This window comes from Hemiscyllium ocellatum, chromosome 17 (assembly GCF_020745735.1).
Source record: "Hemiscyllium ocellatum isolate sHemOce1 chromosome 17, sHemOce1.pat.X.cur, whole genome shotgun sequence".
NCBI classification, from domain to species: Eukaryota; Metazoa; Chordata; class Chondrichthyes; order Orectolobiformes; family Hemiscylliidae; genus Hemiscyllium; species Hemiscyllium ocellatum.
In genome coordinates this window covers 1,891,520-1,918,999 of record NC_083417.1, presented here as the reverse complement: position 1 = coordinate 1,918,999, position 27,480 = coordinate 1,891,520, and the positions used below count along the sequence as shown (strand labels likewise).

At 44.8% G+C, this 27,480-nt stretch overlaps 2 protein-coding genes across 8 annotated transcripts in view; one reads left to right on the top strand and one right to left on the bottom strand.

The window, feature by feature from the left end:
* LOC132823847 (uncharacterized protein KIAA0513-like) overlaps positions 1-27,480 on the bottom strand; it is a 119,621-nt gene that overhangs the window by 40,593 nt on the left and 51,548 nt on the right. For 5 of the 6 annotated variants that reach the window (XM_060837903.1, XM_060837904.1, XM_060837905.1 and 2 more), the window contains 9 exons: positions 27,098-27,171; positions 25,956-26,026; positions 20,485-20,659; positions 19,791-19,831; positions 14,918-14,993; positions 14,197-14,274; positions 12,949-13,029; positions 12,285-12,379; positions 7,936-8,845 (listed from right to left, as the gene is read on the bottom strand). In XM_060837903.1, the coding sequence (XP_060693886.1) occupies positions 8,793-8,845; positions 12,285-12,379; positions 12,949-13,029; positions 14,197-14,274; positions 14,918-14,993; positions 19,791-19,831; positions 20,485-20,659; positions 25,956-26,026; positions 27,098-27,171 (744 nt within the window). In that variant the 3' untranslated portion in view covers positions 7,936-8,792. Of the gene's footprint in view, positions 1-7,935; positions 8,846-12,284; positions 12,380-12,948; positions 13,030-14,196; positions 14,275-14,917; positions 14,994-19,790; positions 19,832-20,484; positions 20,660-25,955; positions 26,027-27,097; positions 27,172-27,480 lie in introns of those variants that run through there. The other variant, XM_060837909.1, reaches the window with a different exon arrangement.
* The window catches only part of LOC132823846 (TERF1-interacting nuclear factor 2), a 65,087-nt gene that overhangs the window by 25,209 nt on the left and 12,398 nt on the right, over positions 1-27,480 (top strand). Inside the window, exon 8 of one of the 2 annotated variants that reach the window (XR_009645602.1) lies at positions 21,661-21,814. The exons of the other annotated variant lie outside the window; for it this stretch is intronic. The gene's annotated coding sequence lies outside the window, so the exon portion shown is untranslated. The remainder of the gene's footprint in view (positions 1-21,660; positions 21,815-27,480) is intronic. 2 annotated transcript variants of the gene reach the window in all.

Below are 27,480 nucleotides of genomic sequence, written 5' to 3'. Positions count from 1 at the left end.
GGATAGAGCTCTTAAGGATAGTGGAATCAAGGGTTATGGAGATAAGGCAGGCACAGTATACTGATTGAGGATGATCATAATGAATGGTGGTGCTGGCTCAAAGGGTAGAATAGCCTACTCCTGCACATATTGTCTATTGTCTATAATAGAAATTCAAGCCAATATTCCCAGTGTCCAGAGTACTATGAGGAGGATGTATTTTCCTGATGTCTTGGCTAATATCTCTCTCTACCGTCATCACTAACCCCGTTTACATGGTCAGGATCATATTGCTGTTGGAAGGAGCTTGTCATGTACAAATCAGTGATTGCAGTTTCAACATTATCCTTCCAAATAAAGAACTTAATTGATTATAAAGCATTTAAGATGTTGAGATTGTGAAACTGCTATGTAAATTTAGGCACTCTGTTCTGAATTTAAAGTTTGTTGGGAGCTCACTGTCTGGAATGAAGGTGCACATTGCAATGGAAAGCCACACCATGTAGAAACATAGAGGACAGGAATAGGGAGAGGCCATTCAAATGTGGTCATGGCTGATCATCAAGCTCATTACCACCATTCTGCCCTCTTCTTACCTCCCTGCCCCAACACAAATAATGTCACTTCATCCCTTTAGCCACAAAATAAATCCCTATCTCCTTGAAAACACAAAGTTTTAGTCTCAACCACTTTCTGTAGAAGTGGATCCACAGGTTCACCACTCTCTGGATGAATACGTTTCATTTCAGTCCTGACAGGTTTACCCTTTATCCTTACACCATGGGCCCTAGTTTGGGATTCTCCCGCCATCAGGAATATCTCGCCTGTCTAGACCGGTTAGAATTTTATAGGGTTTCTGACATCCACCTCACGACTCATCCTTCCTTCCAGCTTTGTGACATATGCAAATTGAATAAAGATGTTTATTGTGATTAACATGGGCCCTCGTACTGTTCCTCCCAGTACCTTGCTAATCACTATCTGCTATTCGGAAAAAGATACATTTATTTTGACTTTGTTTCCTGTCTGCTAACCAATTTTCTATCCATCTCAATACTACTCCAATTCCATGAGCTTTAATTTTACACACTGCTCACACACAACTGTACTCTGTACATCCTTGAAGAATTCCAGTAGATTTGTCAAGGCTGACTACTTTTTTGTAAATCCATGCTGACTGGGTCTGTATCTACCACTGTTTTCTAAGTGCTCTGCTATAAACTCCTTAATGATTAGACTCTAGCATCTTACCCACGACTGACATCAATGCACTGGTCTATAATTCCTTGTTTTCTCTCCACCTCCCTTTTTAAATCGTGGGGTTACATTAGTTTCCCTTCAATCTGTAGGAATTGTTAAGAGTCTAAAGAATCTTGGAAGATGACCAACATATTCACTATTTCTAGGGTTATTTCCTTATGTAGTCTGGGATGTGGAGGTACCAGGCCCTCGTGATATATCAGCCTTCAGTCCCATTAATTTCCACAACACCATTTCTCCAAGACAGATTTGCTTCAGTTTATCCCTCTTTCAACCCTGTGTTCCCCAACATTTTGGGTATGTTATTCATGTCCTCCTTTGTGAACATAGAAATGAGGTATGAATTCAATTTGTCAGCTATTGCTTTGTTGCCCCATGATAAAATTCTTCCCTTTCTGACTAGAAGGGATTTTTGTTAGTTTCCACCAATACACACACGTTTACATTTAGTTCTTGTATTCCCCACAAGCTTACTCTTATACTTTATTTTCTCCTTTTTAATCAATCCCATTGGTGGTTCTTTGCTGCATTTTAAACCGTTCCCTCAGGTCTGTTGTTTATTCTTGCCAATATGTATGTCTTTTCATTTTGCACCTATTCCTACCTCTAACCTCTCTCTTTAGCTATGATTTGCCTACAGTTCTCTTTGCATTCTTGCGTCAGATTGGAATAAACAAGTTCATCCATTTACTCTTTTAATGTTTGTTGTTGTTTCTCCAATGTCATTCTTTCAGTAACATGGTCCAAGCCATCAGAGCCAACTCAGAAGTAATAGCTTCCCGTATTAATATTCTTCCTGCACTGTCAGTGATGAGGGGGACTGTAGAGAAAGTCAGGTGAGGACAGTATAAGCTCACAGTAAGGCTGACAGGTTACACAGTGTGTATGTTATTGTTTGATAAATTTTGTTCGAATATCCACACAGTGGAAATGGTTCTAATTTGGTTACCTCGAACTAGTATGCCAAAGTTTACGTATGCCAAATTTGCCTGTCACTGTCCAATTCTGTGCAGTGTTTCCAGTAATGACTGGACTTGGGGTTTGATTTTGTTATGGTGCACTTACTTTCAGAGGTTAAAACCGAGAAACAGTCCATTCTCTCATGGCAGCCCATCAGCTGCCAGTTCCCCCAGTTACCTGTGCTGCAGTGTTCAGAGAAATCAATATGAAAAATAAATTACTCTCAAAATCTTAACAGCAGTTCAACATGACAGAAATGGAAATTTATTCAAAGTTTTGCAGAATTGCAATTTATCACACCCACAACTGGCACATGGATACAGCAGTCATTTCAAGCACGTTATTCCACACAAAGACTAGTTGATGACAACTGTTTCATGTTTAAGACAAGTTTGCATTGTTCCTGTTGGGCTGAGTCTGGGTAACACACAATGTTGCAGATCCTTGGATCAAACCATCTCCCTTGAACAGCAGTCTGATTGGACAGGATCAAAGAATCACAGAATTCTTCCAACACAGGAGACTGCCATTCAGTCCATCATGTCTGTGCTGGCCCTCTGTGGAAGCACTTTAGGTCTTGTCATTCTCCTGCCATTACTCTGCACATTTTTATTTTTCCAAAAACAATCCAATTCTATCTTGAATTCCTTGACTGACCCTGCTACCACCACACACTCAGGCAGTGCATTGTAGATCTGAACTGCTTACTTCATGAAAACGTTTCGATCAGGCTGCGTTGTTCTCTCTACTCTGCTTTTGTGACTTTGCAAATGGGATTTGGTGCTAATTTGCCAGGTTTTCAAAGTTCTTTTCTAGGGCAGTATCATGTCTAAATGTAGGACCATCTGAGACTTTGTCCAACAAAGGCAAGTAAAATCTTCTGCCACCAATGCCAATATGAAGCAGCAGTGTGCTTTTTTTAAAAATTCATTTGTGGGACTTGGCCATTGCTGGCTAGGCAGCATTGATAGCCCATCCCTATCGGCCGTTGAGGAGGTGGGAGTGAGCTGCCTTCTTGAATCGCTGCAGTCCACTTGCTATAGGTTGACCCACAATGCCAGTAAGGAGGGAATTCCAGGACTTTGTCCCAACAACTGTGAAGAAAGTCAGGATGATGAGTGGCTTGGAGAGGAACTTGCAGATGGTGATGTTCCCATGTACCTGCTGCCCTTGTCCTTCAAGATGGAAGTGGTTGTGGGTTTGGAAGCTGCTAAGGATCTTTGGTGAATTTCTGCAGTGCACCTTGTAGATAGTACACACAACCGCTGCTACTGAGTGCCAGTGGTGGAGGGAGTAGATGTTTGTGGATGTAGTGCCAGTCGAGTGTGCTGCTTTGTCCTGGGTGGTATCAAGCTTCTTGAGTGTTGTTGGAGTTGCACCCATCCAGGCAATGTGTAGTAGACCATCACACTCCTGACTTGTGCCTTGTAGATGGTGGACAGACTTTGGGGTTCAAGAGGTGAGTTACTTGCTGCAGTATCCCTAGTCTCTGACCTGCTCTTGTAGCCACTGTTTATGTGATGAGTCCATTTCTGGTCAATGGTAACCCCAAGGATTAGACAATGGGGGGAATTCAGTGATGGTAATACCATTGAATGTCAGGAGGCAGTGGTTAGAGTGTCTCTTATTGGTGATGGTCATTGCCTGGCATTTGTGTGGTGTGAATGTTCCTTGCCGCTGTCGGCCCAAGCCTGGATATTGTCCAAATCTTGTTGCATTTGAGCACAGACTGCTTCAGTATCTGAGGAATCGCGAATGGTGCAGAACACTGTGCGATCATTGGTGAAAATCTCCACTTCTGACCTTCTGACAGACAGAAGGTCATCGATGAAGCAGGTGAAGAATGTTGGGCCAAATCACTATCCTGAGGGACTCCTGCAGAGATGTCCTGGAGCGGAGATGACTGACTGTCCACAACCACAACCTTCTTCCTTTTGTGCCAGGTATGACTCGCACCAGCAGAGTGTTTGCCCTGATACCCATTTATTCCAGTTTTTCCAGGGCTCCTTGATGTCAAATGTAGCCTTGATGTCAAGGGCTGTCCCTCTCCCCTCCCCTCTGGAATCCAGCTCCTTTGTCCATGTTTGACCCAAGGCTGGAATGAGGTCAGGAGCTGAGTGACCCTGGGGAACCTAAATGGGGTGTCACTGAGCAGGTGCTGCTTGATAGCCCTGTCAATGATCCCTTCCATCACTGTACTGAGGATGGAGAGTAGGCTGATGGGGAAGTAATTAGCCGGGTTGGATTTGTCCTGCTTTTTATGTACAGGACATACCTGGGCAGTTTTTCTCATTGCTGGGTAGATGCCAGTGTTGTAACTGGACTGGAACAGCTTGGCTTGGGGAGCGGCAAGTTCTGGAGCACCCGTCTTCAGTACTAGAATATTATCAGGGCCAATTCCCTTTGAAGTATCTAGTGCCTCCTGCAGTTTCTTGATATCACATGGAGTGAATCAAATGGGCTAGATACTGGAGTCTGTGATGCTGGGGACCACTGGAGGAGCCCAAGATGGATCATCCCCTCAGCACTCTGGCTGAAGATTGTTGTGAATACATCAGCCTTCTCTTTTGCACTGATGTGCTGGGCTCCTCCATCATGGAGGTTGGGGATATTTGTGGAGCATCCTCCTCCAGTGAGTTGTTTAATCGTCTACCAACATTCACGACCGGATGTGGAAGGAATGCAGAGCTTAGATCTGATCCATTGGTTGGTTGTAGATTGCTTAGCTCTGTCTAGCACTTGCTGTTTATGCCGTTTACCCTGCAAGTCATCCTGTTTGTAGCTTCACCAGGTTTCCGCCTGATGCTGCTCCTAATGGTAATGTTTGAGTTGGGAATATAGCAGGCCATGAGGTTGCAGGGTTGTGCTGGAGTACAGTTCTGCTGCTGTTTGGGTGGGTTTCTCTACTTTGCGTGAATAATCCCCAATCATGTAGCATGTTAAAGGTGTAAGTCATTTCTGACAATAAAGCTGGATAGAGGCACAACCAGCACTTCCTACCCTTCACGCTTGTTACAGTGTTTGTTACATTAGAGGGTGGAAGGTTAGCAGACATTACCATCCATTTTGTGGCAGAAACTTTTAATCAAACTACACTTATTTTTAAAATGAGATTGTGGCTTGCTTTCTTGTTCCCCGGTGTTTCTGACCACAAGCCATCAAACAGAAACTCCAAGTCACAGATCCATAATTATGAGAAAGTAAGGACTGCAGATGCTGAAGATCAGAGCTGAAAAAGATTCCTGAAGAAGGGCTTATGCCCAAAACGTCGATTCTCCTGCTCCTTGGATGCGGCTCGCCTGCGCTTTTCCAGCAACACATTTTTCAGCTCATACTTATAATTACACTGTGTGGCTTCTACCCTGGTAACTTAGTTCATCAGTTTTTGTGCAAGAGGAATTGAAGAGACTGTCTTAAAGTTTGACACTGTGACCTAGTGTCAACCCTCCCTCCTGGGAGCATTCAGCCATTGCTACCCTGAGACACTGACCAGTACAAGGATATTGTCTTATACTCATCTCAACAGGCAGACAAAGCTATTGCTAGAAACCAGCCAAGCGTATTTGAATCTGGCTTTGAGTGGTACATGAAAACACCAGCGAGCTATCTGCTCCCACACATGACACTACAGTCCAGTGACACACAGGAGCAGTGAACCTCCACCCTGGTGATGTAAAGAGCTGCCTAAATACATACAGATCACAGTAACAGTAGGTTAGTAAAGAACACTGACCTTCAGCTTAGTCCTGAAACTATACCATTAAACAGAGATAATTCTTCCCAGTTATAGCACAGTAATGATTTGTTTAAAAGGTGACAAAAGCTTAAAATTCCTGGCTCAATATTTGTCATTTCTGTTTTGTGTGATGTGTTTTGGAAATGATGCTCTCCGATTTCCTTCAGAGTCAGTATGATGCTGACAGACAGAAGAAGCACGTACACAGACACCAACCAGCTCATGGAACAGGGATGCTGTTTGAGCTGCCCCTGGTTCCAAACGCCCGCCGCTGTTTGGAGGAAATCTGGCACTGATTGGTCATTCTATAAAACTGGGTTGTATTTGAAAAGAGGTGTGCAGAGTACAGTATTACTGAGCTGCATTATATATGGTCAGGAGTGGAGTCTGTTTACCCAAAAGGGGGTCACCCCAGTCTCTTGTTCAATATAAAATCATCAACAATGATCCGCTCTGGGCTCTCAGAGCAGAAAGAAAACAGACAACACATCAAACCTCTCACATTTAAAACATAAGGGTATGTTGAATTAAACAACATTAGTTACAGAAAACAGCACTTAGATACTGATATAGAAATGTAAACATCACATGACAGGTATCAATACATCAAACAGAATGGGCAGCAAGTTAAACAATGAAGAGATGGATTCGTAAGCCTCTGATCCACAGCAGCCTGAGGAAACAAGGTGGGACGGACAACATTCATCCAGCGACAGTGGCTGATTCTTTTAAGGCAGGACAAGTTAGGCAGTTTGTGTTCTGAGGAAGGGTCACTGGACTTGAAACTTTAACTCTTTTTCTGTCCACAGATGCTGCCAAACCTGCTGAGTTTCTCCAGCAGTTTTGGTTTTTATTACAGGCAGGATTAGGGTAGGGATGGTTATCAAGGAATTTCGGATTCTCTTATTAAATACAAGGACTGAAAAAGAACAGTAAGCTATACCCTTTCAGGTCTTCAGTATTCATGGGGAAAGTGAGGTCTGCAGACGCTGGAGATCAGAGCTGAAAATGTGTTGCTGGAAAAGCGCAGCAGGTCAGGCAGCATCCAAGGGGCAGGAGAATCGACGTTTCGGGCATGAGCCCTTCTTCAGGAATGAGGAGAGTGTGCCAAGCAGGCTAAGATAAAAGGTAGGGAGGAGGGACTTTGGGGAGGGGCGTTGGAGATGCAATAGGTGGAAGGAGGTTAAGGTGAGGGTGATAGGCCGGAGTGGGGTGGGGGCGGAGAGGTCAGGAAGAAGATTGCAGGTTAGGAAGGTGGTGCTGAGTTCGAGGGTTGGGACTGAGACAAGGTGGGGGGAGGGGAAATGAGGAAACTGGAGAAATTTGAGTTCATTCCTTGTGGTTGGAGGGTTCCTAGGCGGAAGATGAGGCGCTCTTCTTCCAGCCGTTGTGTTGCTATGGTCTGGCGATGGAGGAGTCCAAGGACCTGCCGCTGCACCCGATGTGGTCTCCTCTATATTGGGGAGACAGGCCGCCTACTTGCGGAATGTTTCAGAGAACACCTTTGGGACACCTGGACCAACCAACCCAACCACCCCGTGGCTCAACACTTTAACTCCCCCTCCCACTCCACCAAGGACATGCAGTTCCTTGGACTCCTCCATCACCAGACCATAGCAACATGACGGCTGGAGGAACAACTCCTCATCTTCTGCCTAGGAACCCTCCAACCACAAGGGATGAACTCAGATTTCTCCAGTTTCTTCATTTCCCCTCCCTCCACCTTGTCTCAGTCCCAACCCTCGAACTCAGCACCACCTTCCTAACCTGCAATCTTCTTCCTGACCTCTCTGCCCCTACCTCCACTCCAGCCTATCACCCTCACCTTAACCACCTCCTACCTATCGCATTTCCAACACCTCTCCTCCAAGTCCCTCCTCCCTACCTTTTATCTTAGCCTGCTTGGCACACTCTCCTCATTCCTGAAGAAGGGCTCATGCCCGAAATGTCGAATTTCCTGTTCCTTGGATGCTGCCTGACCTGCTGCGCTTTTCCAGCAACGCATTTTCAGCTCTTCAGTATTCATATCAATGTCACTGAGTGACAGATCATCACTTAAATGTTTAAAATGGAGCATGAGATTTTGGAGTTTATGTCTTACTCTGTTGTGAAACTGCGCTCTCAGTTGCCAACTGGATGCAAGAAAAACTGAATATAACAGTCTGCAAATGCTCCAAGCAGTATGTGGTACAGGCATAGCAACTATGTCCTGGAAGAGAGAGGTGCTGGGACTTGACAGTGGAAGAAATTAATCGTTTCTCCTCCAAAACCTTACTGTTCAAGAAGACTATCAGAAAACATGGCTCTATGTTTGGCTCCTATACCCAAAAAGGACGCAGGTAATTCCTGACAAACAAAACATCACAAACACAAACAAACAACCTTAAAGTAAGGCAGAAACCTGGAGATACAGACAGCGGCAGTGCAGGGTAGATATCCGCTATGGTATTGCACAGGCCGATGTGCCAACATGCTCCTCACCAACTTTACAGCTTTACTAAAAAATGGTTGCACCATCCTATTCCTTAAGAAGATGAAATGCTGTGAAATTATGGCTATTAAACACATTGCGGATCCAATACTGCTCATCGTAACTCACATTAAATCGATACACTTGTTTCTGAAATGGTTGACTGTGTCTGTCTGCCAGCAGAATACACAATAATAATTTGGGGCATACAGCAGAATAGGACAATTGCTGTAAAGCAAGTCAGGCGCACTGGCACATCCACCCCGTGTAAACACACTAACTGCAACAAGCTCACTGTCAAAGTTGTTAGTGGCGAACGAAGTCAAGTTGGAGGACCTAAGCTTTCAGCTGCTATTGCTGTTCAAGATTGTTCCTCATTGCAGTGCTTCACTCCACTGTCGTCATCTGTTCAATGTGGTCACAAAGCAACTGGTACTGCTCTGCAAGATTCAAAATACACAACATTGGTTAAACCAAAACCTGTACTCATCAAACATGCTCAGGGCAGGTAGAGCATGGGATCAGATAAAAGTAAAGCTCTCTCTACATTGTCCCCATCAAGCACACCCAGGATAGGTACAGCACATGATTAGACACAGAGTACAGCTCCTCTACAGGGAAAGCATGGGGTTAGATCAAAATAAACCTGCCTCAACTCTTTTAAATTGAAAGTAATATTCCTTCAACACTGTTCCCAACAAGCACACCCAGGACAGGTACAGCACAGGGTCAGATACAGAGTAAACATTCTCTATATTTTCCATGATGTGGAGGTGCCAGTGTGGGAATGGGGCAGACAAAGCCAGAAGTCACCTGTTGACACTCGCAATTAATGGAAAGATCTTTCTGCCTATATATTCTGTGTCTGGGTGATTCTCTCCACATCATCTGAAGAAGAAGCAGCGCTCCAAAACATGGTGATTGCAAATATAGTAAAGCTGTTGGACTATAACTTCCTGTCGTATGAAATTTGACTCTATTCAAATACCCCAATATTGGCATTCAACTGCCGTATACACCTGATGTTCATAATTCAGAGCAAAGAAACTTTCACTGCAACAGGCTGAATGGCCTCCACCTACAAATCTGGAAGGAAAGCCGTGTGGTCCCAGTGAGAATCAGACCAGGCCCGTGTGGTCCCAGTGAGAATCAGACCAGACCCGTGTGGTCCCAGTGAGAATCAGACCAGGCCCGTGTGGTCCCAGTGAGAATCAGACCAGGCCCGTGTGGTCCCGGTGAGAATCAGACCAGACCCGTGTGGTCCCAGTGAGAAACTGACCAGGCCCGTGTGGTCCCAGTGAGAATCAGACCAGGTCCACGTGGTCCCAGTGAGAATCAGACCAGGCCCACGTGGTCCCAGTGAGAATCAGACCAGGCCCACGTGGTCCCAGTGAGAATCAGACCAGGCCCACGTGGTCCCAGTAAGAATCAGACCAGGCCCACGTGGTCCCAGTGAGAATCAGACCAGGTCCGCGTGGTCCCAGTGAGAATCAGACCAGGTCCGTGTGGTCCCAGTGAGAATCAGACCAGGCCAGTGTGGTCCCAGTGAGAATCAGACCAGACCCGCGTGGTCCCAGTGAGAATCAGACCAGGTTCGCGTGGTCCCAGTGAGAATCAGACCAGGCCCGTGGGGTCCCAGTGAGAATCAGACCAGGGCCGTGTGGTCCCAGTGAGAAACAGACCAGGCCCGTGTGGTCCCAGTGAGAAACAGACCAGGCCCGTGTGGTCTCAGTGAGAATCAGACCAGGCCCGTGTGGTCCCAGTGAGAATCCGACCAGGCCCGTGTGGTCCCAGTGAGAATCAGACCAGGCCCATGTGGACCCAGCGAGAAACCAGTTCCATGTGGTCCCAGTGAGAATCCGACCAGGCCCGTGTGGTCCCAGTGAGAATCAGACCAGGCCCATGTGGTCCCAGTGAGAATCAGACCAGGCCCGTGTGGTCCCAGTGAGAATCAGACCAGGGCCGTGTGGTCCCAGTGAGAATCAGACCAGGGCCGTGTGGTCCCAGTGAGAATCAGACCAGGCCCGTGTGGTCCCAGTGAGAATCAGACCAGGCCCGTGTGGTCCCAGTGAGAATCCGACCAGGCCCGTGTGGTCCCAGTGAGAATCCGACCAGGCCCGTGTGGTCCCAGTGAGAATCAGACCAGGCCCATGTGGACCCAGCGAGAAACCAGTTCCATGTGGTCCCAGTGAGAATCTGACCAGGCCCGTGTGGTCCCAGTGAGAAACAGATCAGGCACGTGTGGTCCCAGTGAGAATCAGACCAGGGCCGTGTGGTCCCAGTGAGAATCAGACCAGGCCCGTGTGGTCCCAGTGAGAATCCGACCAGGCCCGTGTGGTCCCAGTGAGAATCCGACCAGGCCCGTGTGGTCCCAGTGAGAATCAGACCAGGCCCATGTTTACCCAGTGAGAAGCACACCAGGACCACGTGGTACCAGTGAGAATCAGACCAGGCCCGTGTGGTCCCAGTGAGAATCAGACCAGGCCCATGTGGTCCCAGTGAGAATCAGACCAGGCCCATGTGGTCCCAGTGAGAATCAGACCAGGCCCTTGTGGTCCCAGTGAGAATCAGACCAGGCCCGTGTGGTCCCAGTGAGAATCAGACCAGGCCCGTGTGGTCCCAGTGAGAATCAGACCAGGACCGTGTGGTCCCAGTGAGAATCAGACCAGGGCCGTGAGGTCCCAGTGAGAATCAGACCAGGGCCGTGTGGTCCCAGTGAGAATCAGACCAGGCCCGTGTGGTCCCAGTGAGAATCAGACCAGGGCCGTGAGGTCCCACTGAGAATCAGACCAGGGCCGTGTTGTCCCAGTGAGAATCAGACCAGACCCGTGTGGTCCCAGTGAGAATCAGACCAGGCCCGTGTGGTCCCAGTGAGAATCAGACCAGGCCTGTGTGGTCCCAGTGAGAATCAGACCAGGCCCGTGTGGTCCCAGTGAGAATCAGACCAGGCCCGTGTGTTCCCAGTGAGAAACAGACCAGGCCCGTGTGGTCCCAGTGAGAATCACACCAGGCCCATGTGCTCCCAGTAAGAATCAGACCAGGCCCATGTGGACCCAGTGAGAAGCACACCAGGACCACGTGGTACCAGTGAGAATCAGACCAGGCCCATGTGGACCCAGTGAGAATCAGACCAGGTCCACGTGGTCCCAGTGAGAATCCGACCAGGTCCATGTGGTCCCAGCGAGAAACAGACCAGGCCCATGTGGTCCCAGTGAGAATCAGACCAGGCCCGTGTGGTCCCAGTGAGAATCAGACCAGACCCGTGTGGTCCCAGTGAGAATCAAACCAGGTCCACGTGGTCCCAGTGAGAATCAGACCAGGCCCGTGTGGTCCCAGTAAGAATCAGACCAGGCCCATGTGGACCCAGTGAGAATCAGACCAGGCCCGTGTGGTCCCAGTGAGAATCAGACCAGGCCCGTGTGGTCCCAGTGAGAATCAGACCAGACCCGTGTGGTCCCAGTGAGAATCAGACCAGACCCGTGTGGTCCCAGTGAGAATCAAACCAGGTCCACGTGGTCCCAGTGAGAATCAGACCAGGCCCGTGTGGTCCCAGTAAGAATCAGACCAGGCCCATGTGGACCCAGTGAGAATCAGACCAGACCCGCGTGGTCCCAGTGAGAATCAGACCAGGCCCACGTGGTCCCTGTGAGAATCAGACCAGGCCCTTGTGGTCCCAGTGAGAATCAGACCAGGGTCGTGTGGTTCCAGTGAGAATCAGACCAGGGCCGTGAGGTCCCAATGAGAATCAGACCAGGGCCGTGTGGTCCCAGTGAGAATCAGACCAGGTTCACGTGGTCCCAGTGAAAATCAGACCAGGTCCACGTGGTCCCAGTGAGAATCAGACAAGGCTTCAGGCCCTTCCTGCCTCATTCCTCTCACCTCGGTTAAGGTTCCCAATTACTGATTGCTTCTTCAGGAAGTCGCTGCACAGTTTCTTGCTCAGTCCAAAAGCCAACATGTTGTGTGTGAAGGTCCTGCAGAAAAACAACCAAAGACAGTAATATGGCAAGGAAACAGACCCTTTGGTCTAACTCGGCCAGGCTGACCAGAGACCCTCAGCTGATCAAGTCCTATTTGCCAGCATTTGGCCCATATGCTTCTAAACTTTCCTATTCAGGTGGCCATCCTGCTGTACTAGCCTCCACCACTTCCTCTGCCAGCTCCTTCCATACATGTGCACATGCCTCTCATGTCCCTTTTAAATCTCTACCCCCCCCCCTCACTTTAAACCCAGTCACTCTAGTTTTGAACTCCCCTACCCAGAGGGAAAAATCCTTATCTATTTAACCTATTCATGCCCCTCATGATTTTATAAACCTCCAAAGTTCCAGGGGCAAAAACACAAGCCTCTCCCTGTAGTCCAAACCCTCCAATCGCAGTAAGATCCTGGATCAACATTGTCTAAAGCAGCAGGGATTTCCCTCTGAGTCTGGTGCACAATTTCCCAGCCCGCACAATAGTTGGGTGTTTAATACCACCTCCCCCCCTCCCCCCAGCTTGGTCTCATGTTCACTACCCTCCGAATCCCTCAGGCAGCTCTTACCCAAGTTGTCCGAAGGCAATATTCTCATTGAAGCGATGGCTGTCATCGCGCTCCTCTGGAGTCATGTGACACCATTTTTCCCTGTTAGGGCAGGATTAATACGTTAAATATAGTGTGAACCTGGTGCATGTGTGTGCAAGAGAGGGAGTGAGAAAGGGGACAAAGGGAGTGAGAGAGCAAGAGAGGGGGAGTGTGTGTGGGGTTGTAAATGAACCAGTTTTCCCAGGGCTAAATAAGAAACCCAGGATAGGCAGGATGCTGGTTAACCCTCCACATCCACACACTTGCTGCTTTTCCCACTGCTGAGAAAATCCAACTGCAAAACAGCTGAAGGATTAGTGGATAAAGTGCATGAGGACTTTTCCAGCAATGTTTGTGAATCAGGAGGAGACAAGAATTCTCCCAGAGCCCAAACCTTCTTCTTAGTTTGCTTCCCCACCCTGATTGTGACCTCCTTTCCTATAACTAGGTGAGACTGACCCTTGCCTTCATCAAACCACAGTGTCGTTTCTTCGCTCCCTCCCTCTGGAATGTCGGGTTCAGACTGCAGTCTCCTGTCACTGATAATTATTGGGTCAATTTAGCTACCTGCTCGGTGAAACACGGGAAAGGAAAATGACAAAGACCACTGACTGAACTCAATTAGATGGTCAAGTACTCAATTTTCCAAATCCTTCACCATAACTGTCCCAATCTAGGCTGCCATCCCCCCCACACTGGACTTTAAACAGCACAATATTATTAACTGTTCCTGAGTCAAACTTGTCATTTAAATTCTCTCAGTATTTGAGCAGGACCATCCGGTGGGAACTCCAGCCTCCATCATTGCCTAGTACTCAGTGAAACCAATTACAGTCATGGCAAACCAGGAGCAGGAGGAGCAGCTACTGACCTAGAGACCCAGCTCTGGATGACCACTGAGTGGTCTGCAGCAGTGCACTGAATACCACACTGTCATACAGTGCACTAACACTCTGGAACTCAGTGCTGTTTCTCCAGCTTCCCCCAATGGTTACACATTCCCACATTAGCTCCTTGTCCAGGTCCCTTTTACAAGTGACAAGAGGAGAAAGATTACACCCTCGTGCGAAGTGTGAACGTTAATCCGGGCCCCCAAGGATACTCTGTGCTGCAGTGGCCTTGTTCTGACTTGTGGCCAGATACTCTGGGTTTGACTCCCATTTGTGGTAGAGATGGTGTCAGACATGTTGATTTAAAATGATTGTTAAAGCAGGGCCAGTCTCATACCTGGTTGTTGGTGATCTCTTCTTGCGCTCACAGTGAACTGCATCGAAGAAGGCAGCATTCCAAAACCTCAGGGTATGCCTGCCATGTAGCAGAGAACACAGTCAGTCCACACAGGTTACACACTACTCACCTGTTCCTGTCACAGGGATCGGAATGGAAATTGGCCCTAGCCAGACGGCTTTGCAGGGTTGACAGGGCTGTTTTTCCCACCGTCATTTCCAGTACCAGGTGACCCATTAGATTCCTAATTTCAAGATTCGAACCCAAGACCTCAGAAACATGCCCCAGCTGTCAGGCTTAATAGCCAAGCAATAGTACCACTGAGCCATTGCCTCACTCTATCGCAACATGTCCCGGTGGGATTTCCTTCCCTGATGCTCTGCAGTGCCTGTAGCTCAGCCTCCTGCTGTAACTGTCAGCCGCTAAGATTTGCTGCAGACAGAGTCGGAAAGTGTGGTGCTGGAAAAGCACAGCTGGTCAGGCAGCATCCGAGGAGCAGGAGAGTCGACATTTCAAGCACAAGCCCTTTATCAGGAATCCTGAGGAAGAGCTTATGCTCAAAACGTCGATTCTCCTGCTCCTCAGATGCTGCCTGACCTGCTGTGCTTTTCCAGCAACACATTTTTCAATTCTGATCTCTAGCATCTGCAGTCCTCACTTTCTCCTCCTTAATTTCAGATTGTATATCTGAATTGACTGAAACATTAGGAAAGAAGATTACCAGATAGGCTGCAGCTTGAGGTGTGTGTACAGGTAGATCTTCTTTCCTTGTCTTTCCTCGAAACATTCCATTCTGACTGAGGGCAGTGGAAACAAAAGCACATCATTACTCTCTGCTGGATCCAGGTAAAAACATAAGAAATATAAGTAGGCCATTCAGCCCCTCAGGCATGGCCCATTGTTCAAGAATATGGCTGATCTTCTCCCTCAAGCCCAGCTTTGCACCATATGCTATGAATCTTAGTGTCAATCTGACACGATATACAATTTGTATTCCATTATCCATTATTAATGAATGAAACTTGCCCAGCCTCTTCTGGAGGCTAATAAAGCACAGCAGTTGTTATTCAAGCATATGCCAAAAGCCTGGTTAAAAGTCTCCATTTTAAATAATCAATAGCTCAGCATCCACAGCTCACATCAATAAAAACTGCTGGTTGCAAACATATTAGGAGGTCACTCAGCCTCTCAAGCCTGCTGCACCATTCAGTAAGACTGTGACTGATCTCACTTCTCCACATTCTCACTCACCCTGCAATAACTTCTCATCACCTTATCTATCATGGATCTATCTATGTTGAATATTTTAAAACAATTCTGCTTTCATCACCTTTTCAGGAAGGTGAAAAACCTCAGAGACAAAACATTCTCATCTGTCCTAAATGGGACATGTCTCACTTTTAAACAGCCATTCCCTAGTTCTAGATTCTCTCATAACAGAAAATATCCTTTCATCATGCACCCTGTCAGGACCCCTCAGAATCTTAGCCAGTCACCTCTGACTCTTCAAAACACCACGGAATACATATCTAACCCATCCAACCATTTCCTGAGGGAAAACCCACTCATTCCAGGGATTAGTCCAGCAAACCTTCTCTGAACTGCCTCCAATCATTTACATCCTGCCTTAAATAATGTGACCAATCTTGGACAATATACCCCAAGTACGGTCTCACCAATGCCCTGTAGAACTCGAGGGTATTTCCTCCACACACCCCTCACAATAAACAATAACATTGTTAATTTTCCTGATTATTTGTTGTACCTTCATGATAACTTATTGTGACTCATGGACTTGAAAACCCAGGTCCTTCTGTACCTCAGCTCTCTGCAGAACGTTGCCAGGAACAGAGGGCTCGAGTTAGAGAGAGAGGCTGAAAAGGCTGGGGCTACTTTCCCTGGAGCATCGGAGGCCGAGGAGTGACCTTATAAAGGTTTATAAAATTATGAGGGGCATGGATAGGGTGAATAACCCAGGTCTTTTTCCCAGGATAAGGGAGTCCAAAACTAGAAGGCATAGGTTGAAGGTGAAAAGGGAAAGATTTAAAAAGAGACCTGAGGGACAACTGTTCCACGCAGAGGGTGGTGGTAAATGGAATGAGTTGCCAGAGGAAATGGAGCAGGCTGGTACAATTACAACATTTAAAAGGCATCTAGATGGATACATGAATAGGAAAGGTTTACAGGGACACTGGCCAAATGCTGGCAAATGGGACTAGGTCAGATTGGGACGTGTGGTTGGCAGATGAGTTGAACCAAAAAGAGTCTATTTCATATGGCTCGATGACTCTCATGAGAAATTCCACAATTTCTCATATTTGTCAGATCTTTGTTTAATCACTTAACCTATCTATATCACTTTGTAGCATATTTTATCTCCTTTGCACAATTTTTTTCTTACCTATTTGTGTGTCATTAGCAAACGTAGAAAGTATACCTTTGGTCCCTTCAGTCAAATCATCTATAAAAATTGCAAGCTGAGTCTTTCTCCCCATCCCAACCCCACAATGATTCCAGGGGCAAACCACTCATTACAGCTAGCCAACCCAAACATTAACGATGTATGTATGCTACTTCCTGACTCCTGTACTCCTGTCCTGTGACCTACTACCCGCCTCACCTATTGCCACACTCCCCTGTCACTTATCACTGACCTAATCAGAAGGACCTCCCTCTCTAACATGTCAGCATCTGCTGCTCCACTCCAGATCAACATCTCCATGTCAAAGTTGTAAACATGTGTTGTGGATCACACTGGCATGCAGATGCCCCCAAATGCTGCAGCGTTGATACATCACTTGACTTATCAATTCCAGTTTGTTTTAAGTAACTTATTATTTTATTCAATTTTTAAAATACACTTTACTGACCTTATAACCGGTTCCTTTAAAATAATTTAAAAACCTTAGAAATAGACCATAACCAATTCCCAGATATAGCCAGTTTGTTCCTCTGAAGTACAGTAAGAACCAGTTTCTACAGGATAAAAAAGTTTGAAAAAAAAGTGCATTCTTTCCCTCTTCCTCTAGCTCTCTCTTATTTACCAGATCCCAACACTATATTGCATTGATTTAAATACTGAGTTAGCTCAGTCTCAGTTATAACTGGTCATGGAGTAACTGCAATTGCTCTCAAATAGAGAGTTTGTACGTCCATGCTTAAGAGCTGAAAATGTGTTGCTGGTTAAAGCACAGCAGGTCAGGCAGCATCCAAGGAACAGGATGAAGAAGGGCTCTGGCCCGAAACGTCGAATTTCCTGTTCCTTGGATGCTGCCTGACCTGCTGTGCTTTAACCAGCAACACATTTTCAGCTCTGATCTTCAGCATCTGCAGACCTCACTTTTTACTCATCCATGCTTAAGCCTACAAGATACTTACAATTTAAATAATAAATTACCATTAGTCATTAAATATGAAATACAAGAAAAATCAGACATTTAGATTGAATTTAAGAATTCCCTTACTCACCCAACCCCCACACTGCACTCAGAGATGTGTTCAATGCCTTTGAACAGATCATTAATAGATCTGAATTGACTTGAGTAAAATCACACAAAAACTCAATAAAAATTTCTATCATATGATCACTCTTCTAACTAATTTCTCAAGATTAGATCCAAAATAGACCATTTCCTAGTTGATATCTCAAGGTTTTGGTGTGATTGACTCAAGTCAAGTCAATTCAGCTCTAACACTGATTTATTTAAAAGTAGTAAGTGCTGGGAGTTGGGTGAGTAAGGGATATCTTAAATTCAGTCTCAACTTTTCATTGTCCAGGTATTTCACATTTCTAATGGTAATTTACTATTTAAATTCTAAATATCATAGGCTTAAGCATGGATGTACAAACTCTCTATTTGAGAACAATTGCAGTTGTTCCATGACCAGTAATAACTGCGGCTGAGTTAACTTAGTAACTGCATTTAAATCAATGCAATATAGTTTTTTTTTAAACTCCCAGCACTATCTTTAATGCATTTATTGAATTCATCCCCCAACACGATCATTGTTACTTGATTTTGCTGATCAGTAGGAACAGGAATAGGCCATTCAGCCTCTTGAACGTGACATCTACTATGTTTTTTGTAGTGTTCTTGTTACAGGTACCTTTAATTTTCTGATTTATATTCTGTCCAACACTAAAGTATTTTCTGGAGGTGGGAGGAGGAGGGATTTATAAAATTACTAATGTTTCAATCCTTTGTTCATTCTTAGTTCCACCCAAAGACAGTCAATTACATTTTCTTTCTCCATACTGTCTTTATTGTATTTTTTTGTTATCAGGGCTAGACCTCCCCTTGTTCAAACAAGGAAGTCATGCATCTCATCTCCATAACTGCTATTAAGTCATCCCATTAGTTTAAATCTATGTTATCAAGTCATCTATTTTGTTCCAGACAAAGTACACCTTTAGCTTTCTAATTTTCCCTGATGTTACCTATTCACTGATGTATCATTATGTGTTAAGCTCTCGGTCAATCCCTGACTGATCTTGCTGATTTTCACCCAAAACATTACTGCTCTATAACCAGCCTCAACAATTCTTATGATTTCTTCTGAATGTACCTGTCCTGAATTCTCTAAAACTATGCTCCTCCTCACTTCATCAGTTTAAAAATCCTACATTTTGCCCCATTGAACCTTGCCAGTTCAGATGAAACCACTTCATGTGCAGTTTCCTCTTTCCCCAGTTTTGGCTCCAATGCCCCTAAATTAAATTCTGCGCAACTCCGATTTCTCTGACAAGTTTTCAACCAACAGAGCATCTTTTAACACTGACACCAAGGAGGCAATGCGAGCTGGACACCTCCAGTTCACAATACAATGAGCAATATCTATTCTCTCGTGATAGTGCACATTATTACTACCCTTTTGAATGGGCTCCTGTACCACAGTGTCACGGACACTGCAAACTTTATCCAGAACCATACAGGAAGCAAGAACCTTATATGTGTTGACAGTCAACATCAATACTTACCCCTAACATCATAATGACACAGCATAGGAGTCCATTCAGCCCAACGTCTCTGTGCAAGCTCTGTGAACGAACTATCCAGTTTAATCCAGTATTACCTGTTCTTTCCTCACAGCCCTGCAAACCTTTTCTATTTGAGGATGAAGTTTTCAATTCTCTTGTGAAAGTTATTGTTGAATCTGTTCCCATTGCTGTAAGCCATGTTCCGGATCACAACATACTTTGTGAAGAAAAGGCAACCTCCTCTTCCTGAAATTGTTTTGCTCATAACCCTAATTTGTGTCCCCAGTTGCCAACTCTCCCGCCACTGGAAACAGTTTATTTATTCTATAAAAACTACTAAATTTTGATTGTCTCAGTTAAATTATTCCATAATCCTTTCAGTCGGGGCTCCTGAGTCTTTTTTTAACAATAGTGCTCCCCAAGTTAGGGAGCTTGCCATTTGCATCCCTTTGTCCACAGTACATCTTGATGGTTTACAAGTCATCTGCTGTCTGTGCAATCTTGTGGACTCACAAAGGAACCACACGATTGTACTACAGACCACACACCTAAAGAAAAGCAGCTGAACCTGGAACCTGAAGCACTCTAAGAGAAAGTCCTCATGGAAGCCACTTACCATTCTCACTGGACTTCTCCCGAGTCTGGTTTTGCGTGTCTCTGGAATATAAGGGATACACAAGTGACTTAGTGGCTATGGCCTTGAATCTTCTCTCTCAGCACTTATGCACAGGAACATTGAAATAACAATCAACTGTCAGCAACCTCATCCAGTTCCCAAGGTCAGAAAGCCTGCCTGTGGTTGTGAACATACCTGGACCAGACACGGACACATCTTTCACAGGTCAGAAATTCAATAGATACTGAAGAAATTCCTCTCAGTTCCATTCGCCATGAAACATTACTGTGTTAAGTTCTTGCACCCAATATAATCCCATAAGGAACAGAGACTGACAGGATTGATTTATGGCCATATCTAAAAGATAGCTCTGTGACAATGTAGCACATGTGCCAGACAGGCACAGATGAACAACGAAGCTATGGAATCAGAACGTTCACTTAAAGCCAAGAGGCTGAAGAACGGAGCATCGCTGATGTAGTGGCAACGCAAAATGCAAATGCACAGCAGCGGAGATATCATACATCCGTGCCCTGGGCTAACTTCCTGGATCAATTATAGATGAGCTACATTTTCAATATCACGCTGATCAAACACATTAAATTGGAAACACAATTCAGCTGCTTTGTGACTGCAGGAATACACAAAAGGCATATTCACTCCTCAGTGCTGCAGAGGAATGAGAAATACTCACTCATTCTTCAGCTTCAGCTTCTTCTCCAGACCCCCAAAGAAACCCTTCACATTTTCAGTGTTTTTCAGCAGTAATGCAGCAAGATCTCTTTTCTCTGTCAGCCAGCTGTTGCCGGCTTTCACACTGGAGTCATCCACCTTTGCCTTCAGGGTTGAGACATTTGGATAGGATTTGCCTGAAGAGCAGAAAGACAAGATTAATGATACACAGCTACTGAGAGGATTGGACAGTGTGAGGGTTGGGTGAGAAACACAGAAGTCCTAAAGTGCAGAAAGAGGCCATTTGGCCTATCATGTTCGCACCGACCAACCAAAGAGCATCTCAGCCAGACCCAGTCGTCTACTCCATCCCTGTAACTCCTCAGTTCCAATGGCCAATCCACCTAACCTGCACATCTTTGGACTGTGATAGGAAACCAGAGCACCTGGAGGAAACCCACACAGACACAGGGAGAATGTGCAAATTCCACTCAATCAGCCAAGACTAGACTCAAAGCTGGGTCCCTGGTGTTACAAGGGACCCTATTGCTGTGAGGCAGCAGTGTTAATCACTGAGCCACGTCCAACCTCTCTTCCTGATACCACTGACCAGTCCCTGGTCTGGAGCCTTGTAAGTTCCAAAGCTTTAGGTGCAGATCCTGGTTCCTTTTAAACAAGTTGAGGGTTTCCATCTCAACCCCAAAACTGGGCAGAGACCGGAGTAATTTCCTTGACGCACAATTTTCCAACCATTTCTGAAAATGACAACTGAATTGGCTTCTACTGCACTTTCAAGCAGGATAGTCCAGATCACAATTACTTACCCCACAAAAGAACTCTCAGTCACGTAAAGTATGAGTGCTCTGGGAAATGCACTTCCCTGGGCAAAGAGTTCTAGTTCTGTTCGACTTTAGTTAGTTCTTGGTTCAAAGCATTCTGTCAAATTTCTCCTAAATCTTCCCTGGTCTAAGGAGAACAATCCCAATCCATATAACTAAATGTCCATGGCATTATTTCAGTCAACCTTGTTGTTGTCTCTCCAAGGCATCGTCATCCTTCCTAAAGCTGGGCCCCAGAATCGGACAGTATCATCTCTCTGGGGTTAGCCAGAATTTTATAGATACTTAGATAACTGCCTTGTTTACACAATTTGTGTCTTTGTTTATGAAGCCAACATTCTCACATATCTTTTTAACAGTTTTCTCAACTTGCCTTGCAACCTTGAAAATTTGTGAACAGAGAACACCATTGAGAAATACCAAGGGACAAAAAAACTGGGCTGGTATACAGCCCGCCAGACTATGTTAATTATGTTGAGAATGGCATTAAACAGAAAATCAGAGATGTGTGTGGTAAGTGAACACCATATTTATGGGTGACTTTAATCAGTGTCTAGATTGAATGAATAATCTTAGCGGGACTGATCCACTTAATGGTAAGGTCCTAGGAGTGTTGTTGAACAAAGAGACCTTGGAGTGCAGGTTCATAGCTCCTTGAAAGTAGTGTCGCAGGTCGACAGGATAGTGAAGAAGGTAGTTGGTATGCTTTCCTTTATTGGTCAGAGCACTGAGTACAGGAGTTGGGAGGTCATGTTGCAACTGTACAGGTCATTGGTTAGGCCATTTTTGGAATATTGTGTGCAATTCTGGTCTCCTTCCTATCAGAAGGATGTTGTGAAACTTGAAAGGGTTCAGAAAAGATTTACAAGGATATTGTCAGGGTTGGAGGGTTTGACCTATAGGGAGAGGCTGAATAGGCTGGGACTGTTTTCCCTGGAGGCTGAGGGGGTGACCTTATAGAGGTTTATAAAATCATGAGGGGCAGGGATAGGGTAAATAGGTCTTTTCCCTGGTGTTGGGGAGTTCAGAACTAGAGGGGATAGGTTTAGGGTGAGAGGGGAAAGATTTAGAAGAGACCTATGGGGCAACTTGCCCACACAGAGGGTGGTACGTGTATGGACTGAGCTGCAAGAGGAAGTGGTGGACGCTGATACAATTGCAACATTTAAAAGGCATTTGGATGGGTATATGAGTGGAAGGGTTTGGAGGGATATGGGCCGGATGCTGGCAGGTGGGACTGGATTGGGTTGGGATATCTGGGCGGCATGGACGGGTTGGACCGAAGGGTGTATTTCCATGCTGTACATCTCGATGCTGTACATAATACTGTAGAGAAGGAATTCCTGCAGTGTATACAGAATGGTGTTTTGGACCAACAAGTTGAAGAATCAATTAGAGAAGAGGCCATCCTAGACAGAGTAATGAGGAAAGAATAATTGGTAATGGAGTTGTGACAGAGCCCTTGGGGATGAATGACCACAATATGATAACATTCCTCATGAAGGTGGAGAGTGAGGTAGTTAATTCTGAGACTAGTGTCTTGACTCTTATTAAGGGAAACTATGATGGTATGAGGTGTGAGTTGGCTATGATGAATTGGGAAATATTACTGACAGTGAATAGGCAATGACAACATTCAAAGAGTGAATAGGTGAACTACAAAAATTGTTTACTCCTGTCAGGGTCAAGACTGCAAAGGGAACAGTGGCCAAACTGTAACTTACGAGGGAAGTTCAAGGCATCATTACATTCCAAATAGAAGCATACAAACTGGCAAGAAAAAACAAATGATCTGATCATTGCAAACAGTTCAGAAGTTAGCAGGTGGACTAAGGGATTAAGAAAGGGAAAAGAGAGAATGAGAGTAAATTTGTGAGGAATCGAACTGGCTGTAAAAGTTTCTATAGACATGTGAAGAAAAAAAAAGATTGGTGAAAGCTAATATAGGTCCCTTACAGTCAGAAAGGCTGGAGTTTATAACAGAGAACAAAGAAATAGCTGACAAATTAAATTCATACTTCACTTCTGTGTTCACAAAGCAAAACACAAATAACATACCAGAAATGATGCAAAATACAGGGTTTAGTGAGGGAAGAGATGAAGGAAATCTGTCTTAGTAGAGAAATGGTATGGTAGAAATAGATGAGAGTGAAGGCTGATCAATCACCCGGGCCTGGTAATCCACACCCCAGAGTACCTCAGGGAGTAGCCCCAGGAATAGTGAACACACTGGGGGGGGGGGGGGGGGGGAGGGGAGGGGAGGGGAGGGGTGGGAGGTCAGTTTTCAAGATTCTTTGGACTCTGGAACAATTCTTACAAATTGGGAGGGGAGCTAATGTACCCCCATTATTTAAAAAGGGAGGTAGAGAGAAAACAGGAAATTATCGACCAGTGAGCCTGATGTCAGTAATGGAGAAGCTGCCAGAGTCCAATAGCAAGGGGTCTATAGCAGAGCACTTAGAAAACAGTTGTAGATACAGACACAATCAGCATCGATTTACAAAAGATAAATCACCCTTGACAAATCTACTGGAATTCTTCAAGGCTATATCCAGTGAAGATGATTGGGAGCCAGAGGATGTAGTTTATTTGGACTTTCAGAGGCTTTTGACAAAGTCCCACATGATAGATTAATGTGTAAAGTTAAAGCACATGGGATTCACATGGATAGAAAACTGGTTAGCAGACAGGAAACAAAGAGGAGAAATAGATGCATCTTTTACTGAATGGCAGTGTCTAGTGGGGTCCCACAGGAATTGGTACTACCCCAGCTATTCACAATAAACATTCATGATTTACATGATGGAACTGAATGCAATATCTCAAAATTTGAAGATAACACAAAGCTGGGTGGGAGGGTGAGCTGTGAGGAGGATGCAGAGTTGTCTCAGTGTGATTTGGATCGGCAGAGTGAATGGGCAATTTCATGGCAGATACAGTCAACTGTGAGATAGGAGGGCAGATATTATTTGGATGGCTGTAAATTGAGAGAGGGAAATGTTCAATGAGGTCTGGATGTCATTATGCACCAGTCACTGAATGTGAGTGGCAAGGTGCAGCAGACTGACAAGAAGGAAAACTGTATTGGCCTTCAGAGCGAGAGGATTTGAGTACAGAAACAAGGAGATCTTGCTGCAATTATACAGGGCTTTGGTGAGGCTCAGCTGGAATCTCGTGTGCAGTGGTGGTCTCCTCATGAGAGGAAGGACATTCTTGCTGTAGAGGGAGTGCAGCGAAGGTTTACCAAACTGATCTTGGGATGGCAGGACTGATGCATGAGAAGATGTTGAGTCAGTTAAAATATTTTTATTTACTCATTTCATGGGACATGGGCATCACTGGCTGGCCAGTATTTAATGCCCATCCCTAGTTGCCCTTGGAGAAAGTGATGGTGAGCTGCCTTCTTGAACTGCTGCAGTCCACCTTTTGAAGGTTGACCCACAATGCCGTTAGGGAGGGAATTCCAGTATTCACTGGGATTTAGAGGATTGAGGAGGATCTCAAAGAAACCTATAAAATTCTAAAAAGACTAGACAGATTAGACGCATGTTCCTGATGTTGGGGGAAGTCAGAACCAGGGGCCATGGTTTAAGGATAAGGGATGAACCTTTTCGGACTGAGGAGGAGAAATGTCTTCACCCAGAGAATGATGATCCTGTGGAATTCACTATCACACAAAGTGGTTGAACCCAAAACATTGTGTGTTTTCAAGAGGAGTAGATATAGGTCTGATGGCTAAAAGGGTCTACAACTGTATATGTTCATTCCTGCATCCACTTTATAAAAGCTCCCACTATTTTATATTCTCTCTCCTTATTCCTCCTACCCAAACAAAGTACATAACTTCTCTGCAATACATTTCATCTGTCATAGGTCTAATTTTATCAGTCCATCTACCTCTCATGAAATTCATTATGTCCAATTTTGCAAATTGTGTCTTTGCTGCAAATTTTAAATTGACACCCTGTTCACCCAAGTCTGGGTCATTAACGTATGTCAAAAAGAATAGTTCTCTTAAAAGAGAAGGCAGTTAACAGGAAATCTGATAGAAGCTTTGAAAATCATCAGGGGTAGTATAGATAGGCAGAAACTTCCCACTTGCAAAAGGATCAGGAACAAGAGGGTCAAGATTTAAAGTGATTTGCAAAAGAAGATAATGTGCTGTGAGAAAAACATTTTTTCCACAGCAAATGCCTCGGATCTGGAACGCACTGCTTGGCACAGTGGTCATGGGAGGTTCAATTGAGGCATTCAAGAGATTCTTAGATGATTGATTAAATAGAAATAAAGTGAAATGGTAAAGACAAAATGTAGAAGAAGGGCACTAAGTCACAATGTTCATTTGGTGAGGCTGTATAACTGTGATGGGCCAAATGGCCTCCTATGCTGTGCTGTGATTTGGTGGTCAGTGTATGCTTCCCACCAATGTGCAAAATTGAAAGAGAACACACCATGCAAGCAATGGAGAAAGCTCTACTATTGATTTCAGCAGCGATAAAGTGGTAACATTTCAAGACCCCCCCTCCAAACTGCCCTGTGGCCCTGACCATTAATCCTGTAATTGCATGAAACTGGCAGAAAGTCATTTCTCTAAAACCAAGTCTCGTGTTACTAACGTTAGTGTGATCCAGCAGGAACTGCTGTTTCCACTCACCTACGTAATAGAAGGTAAAGCACATTGTCATCAGGTTCTTGGCAGGACCAAAGTCATCCATTTGGTAGCACCTGTAATGACAGCACTGGAACCTGGACCATATTCACACAATTTACAAAAGATTTACACGTTCTACATACCACATTAAAAATATTCCCATACTCAAAGAAAGAAAAAAATCACAACAGGTGCAAACATTCAAATATTTAAGCATAATATCTGCAGATGAAAAATGCAACAAAGAAATAACAATAAAGAGAGCGATGAGAAAGATTGTGATTCGTAAGAAAAGACACTTGATAATCAGAAATCTTAACGAGTAATTCAGAAAATCACTTCTGTTTTGTAGAGAACTGAGAGTTGGACCATATGGCAGGTAGAGATTAATTTGCTAAATCTTGTTGAACTGTGAGTTTGGAGGAGAATGGAAAGAATCAGTTGGACAGAAATTGTAACAAGTAAAGAAATGCTGCGGAGCGTAAACAAACAAAGAAATTTGCTGAACATAATTCAGGACAGTGTGTGGGTAGGACACACATCTTAGTCAGAAACTATTTAGAGAGAAATATTATGAAGAATAGATTTGTTGGAAAGAGAGGAAGGAAGAGAAACCAATGCTGAAAATTGAAGAAAGTTATTGGCAAATGATAGATGACAAAGGATGGAGAGACATGGGAGATGATGATTCAAAGGTCTGCCTTTTGGCAGGGCAGACATGATGATGCTACATCTTTAAAAATACTGGATCAGTTTCAGCTAGAGTATTGTGTCCAATTCTTAGCACCACACTTTAGGAAGCATACGAAGCATTATGAGAGTGCAAAAAAGATTCCTGAGAATAGTTACATGGAGAGATAGTTACATGGAGAGATAGTTACATGGAGAGATAGTTACATGAATAGACTGGAGAGGTTAGTGCTGTTCTCTTTAGAGAAGATTGAAAGGAGGTCTGATTGGTAACATGCCCCTGCAGAACACAGACTGCTCAAAAGTGGCATTTCTGAACCCGGCAGAATCACAGAGTCATTCAGCACAACTGCAGCCCCATAACTTATTTCAAACTTGACTACAGTTTTGCTTAGATTGGTACACGGAAAGAGAATGCCTGTGGCCTGCACAGAAGTAGTAAAAGCAATACTCACTCAAACAGAACAACAGCAAAAGACTGCACCAGTCGGTAGAAAGCATACTCAGAGATACATTTGGAATGGCACCGCTGCAGTAAGAAAAGAAAGAGCTTCCTCTCAGTAAATAATCACAGGGTTTTATTACAGTCTTCATCTTCCACAATTCTGTACGTCACACATTTTGCATTTGCCCAGGTAAGGCTCGTCTAAGAGTTAGTTGATTTGTCTCTGCAGAGACATTGCCTGATTTGTTGAGTTTTGCTTTTTACAAGCATCAAACACTTTTACAGCACTTTACAGTCTGAGAAATCCAAAGTGTGGACATAACTGAAATGTAGCACACAGCAAACAGAATGGGCTAATAACGAGAGAATCTGCTCTTGTGGTGTCAGGTGAGA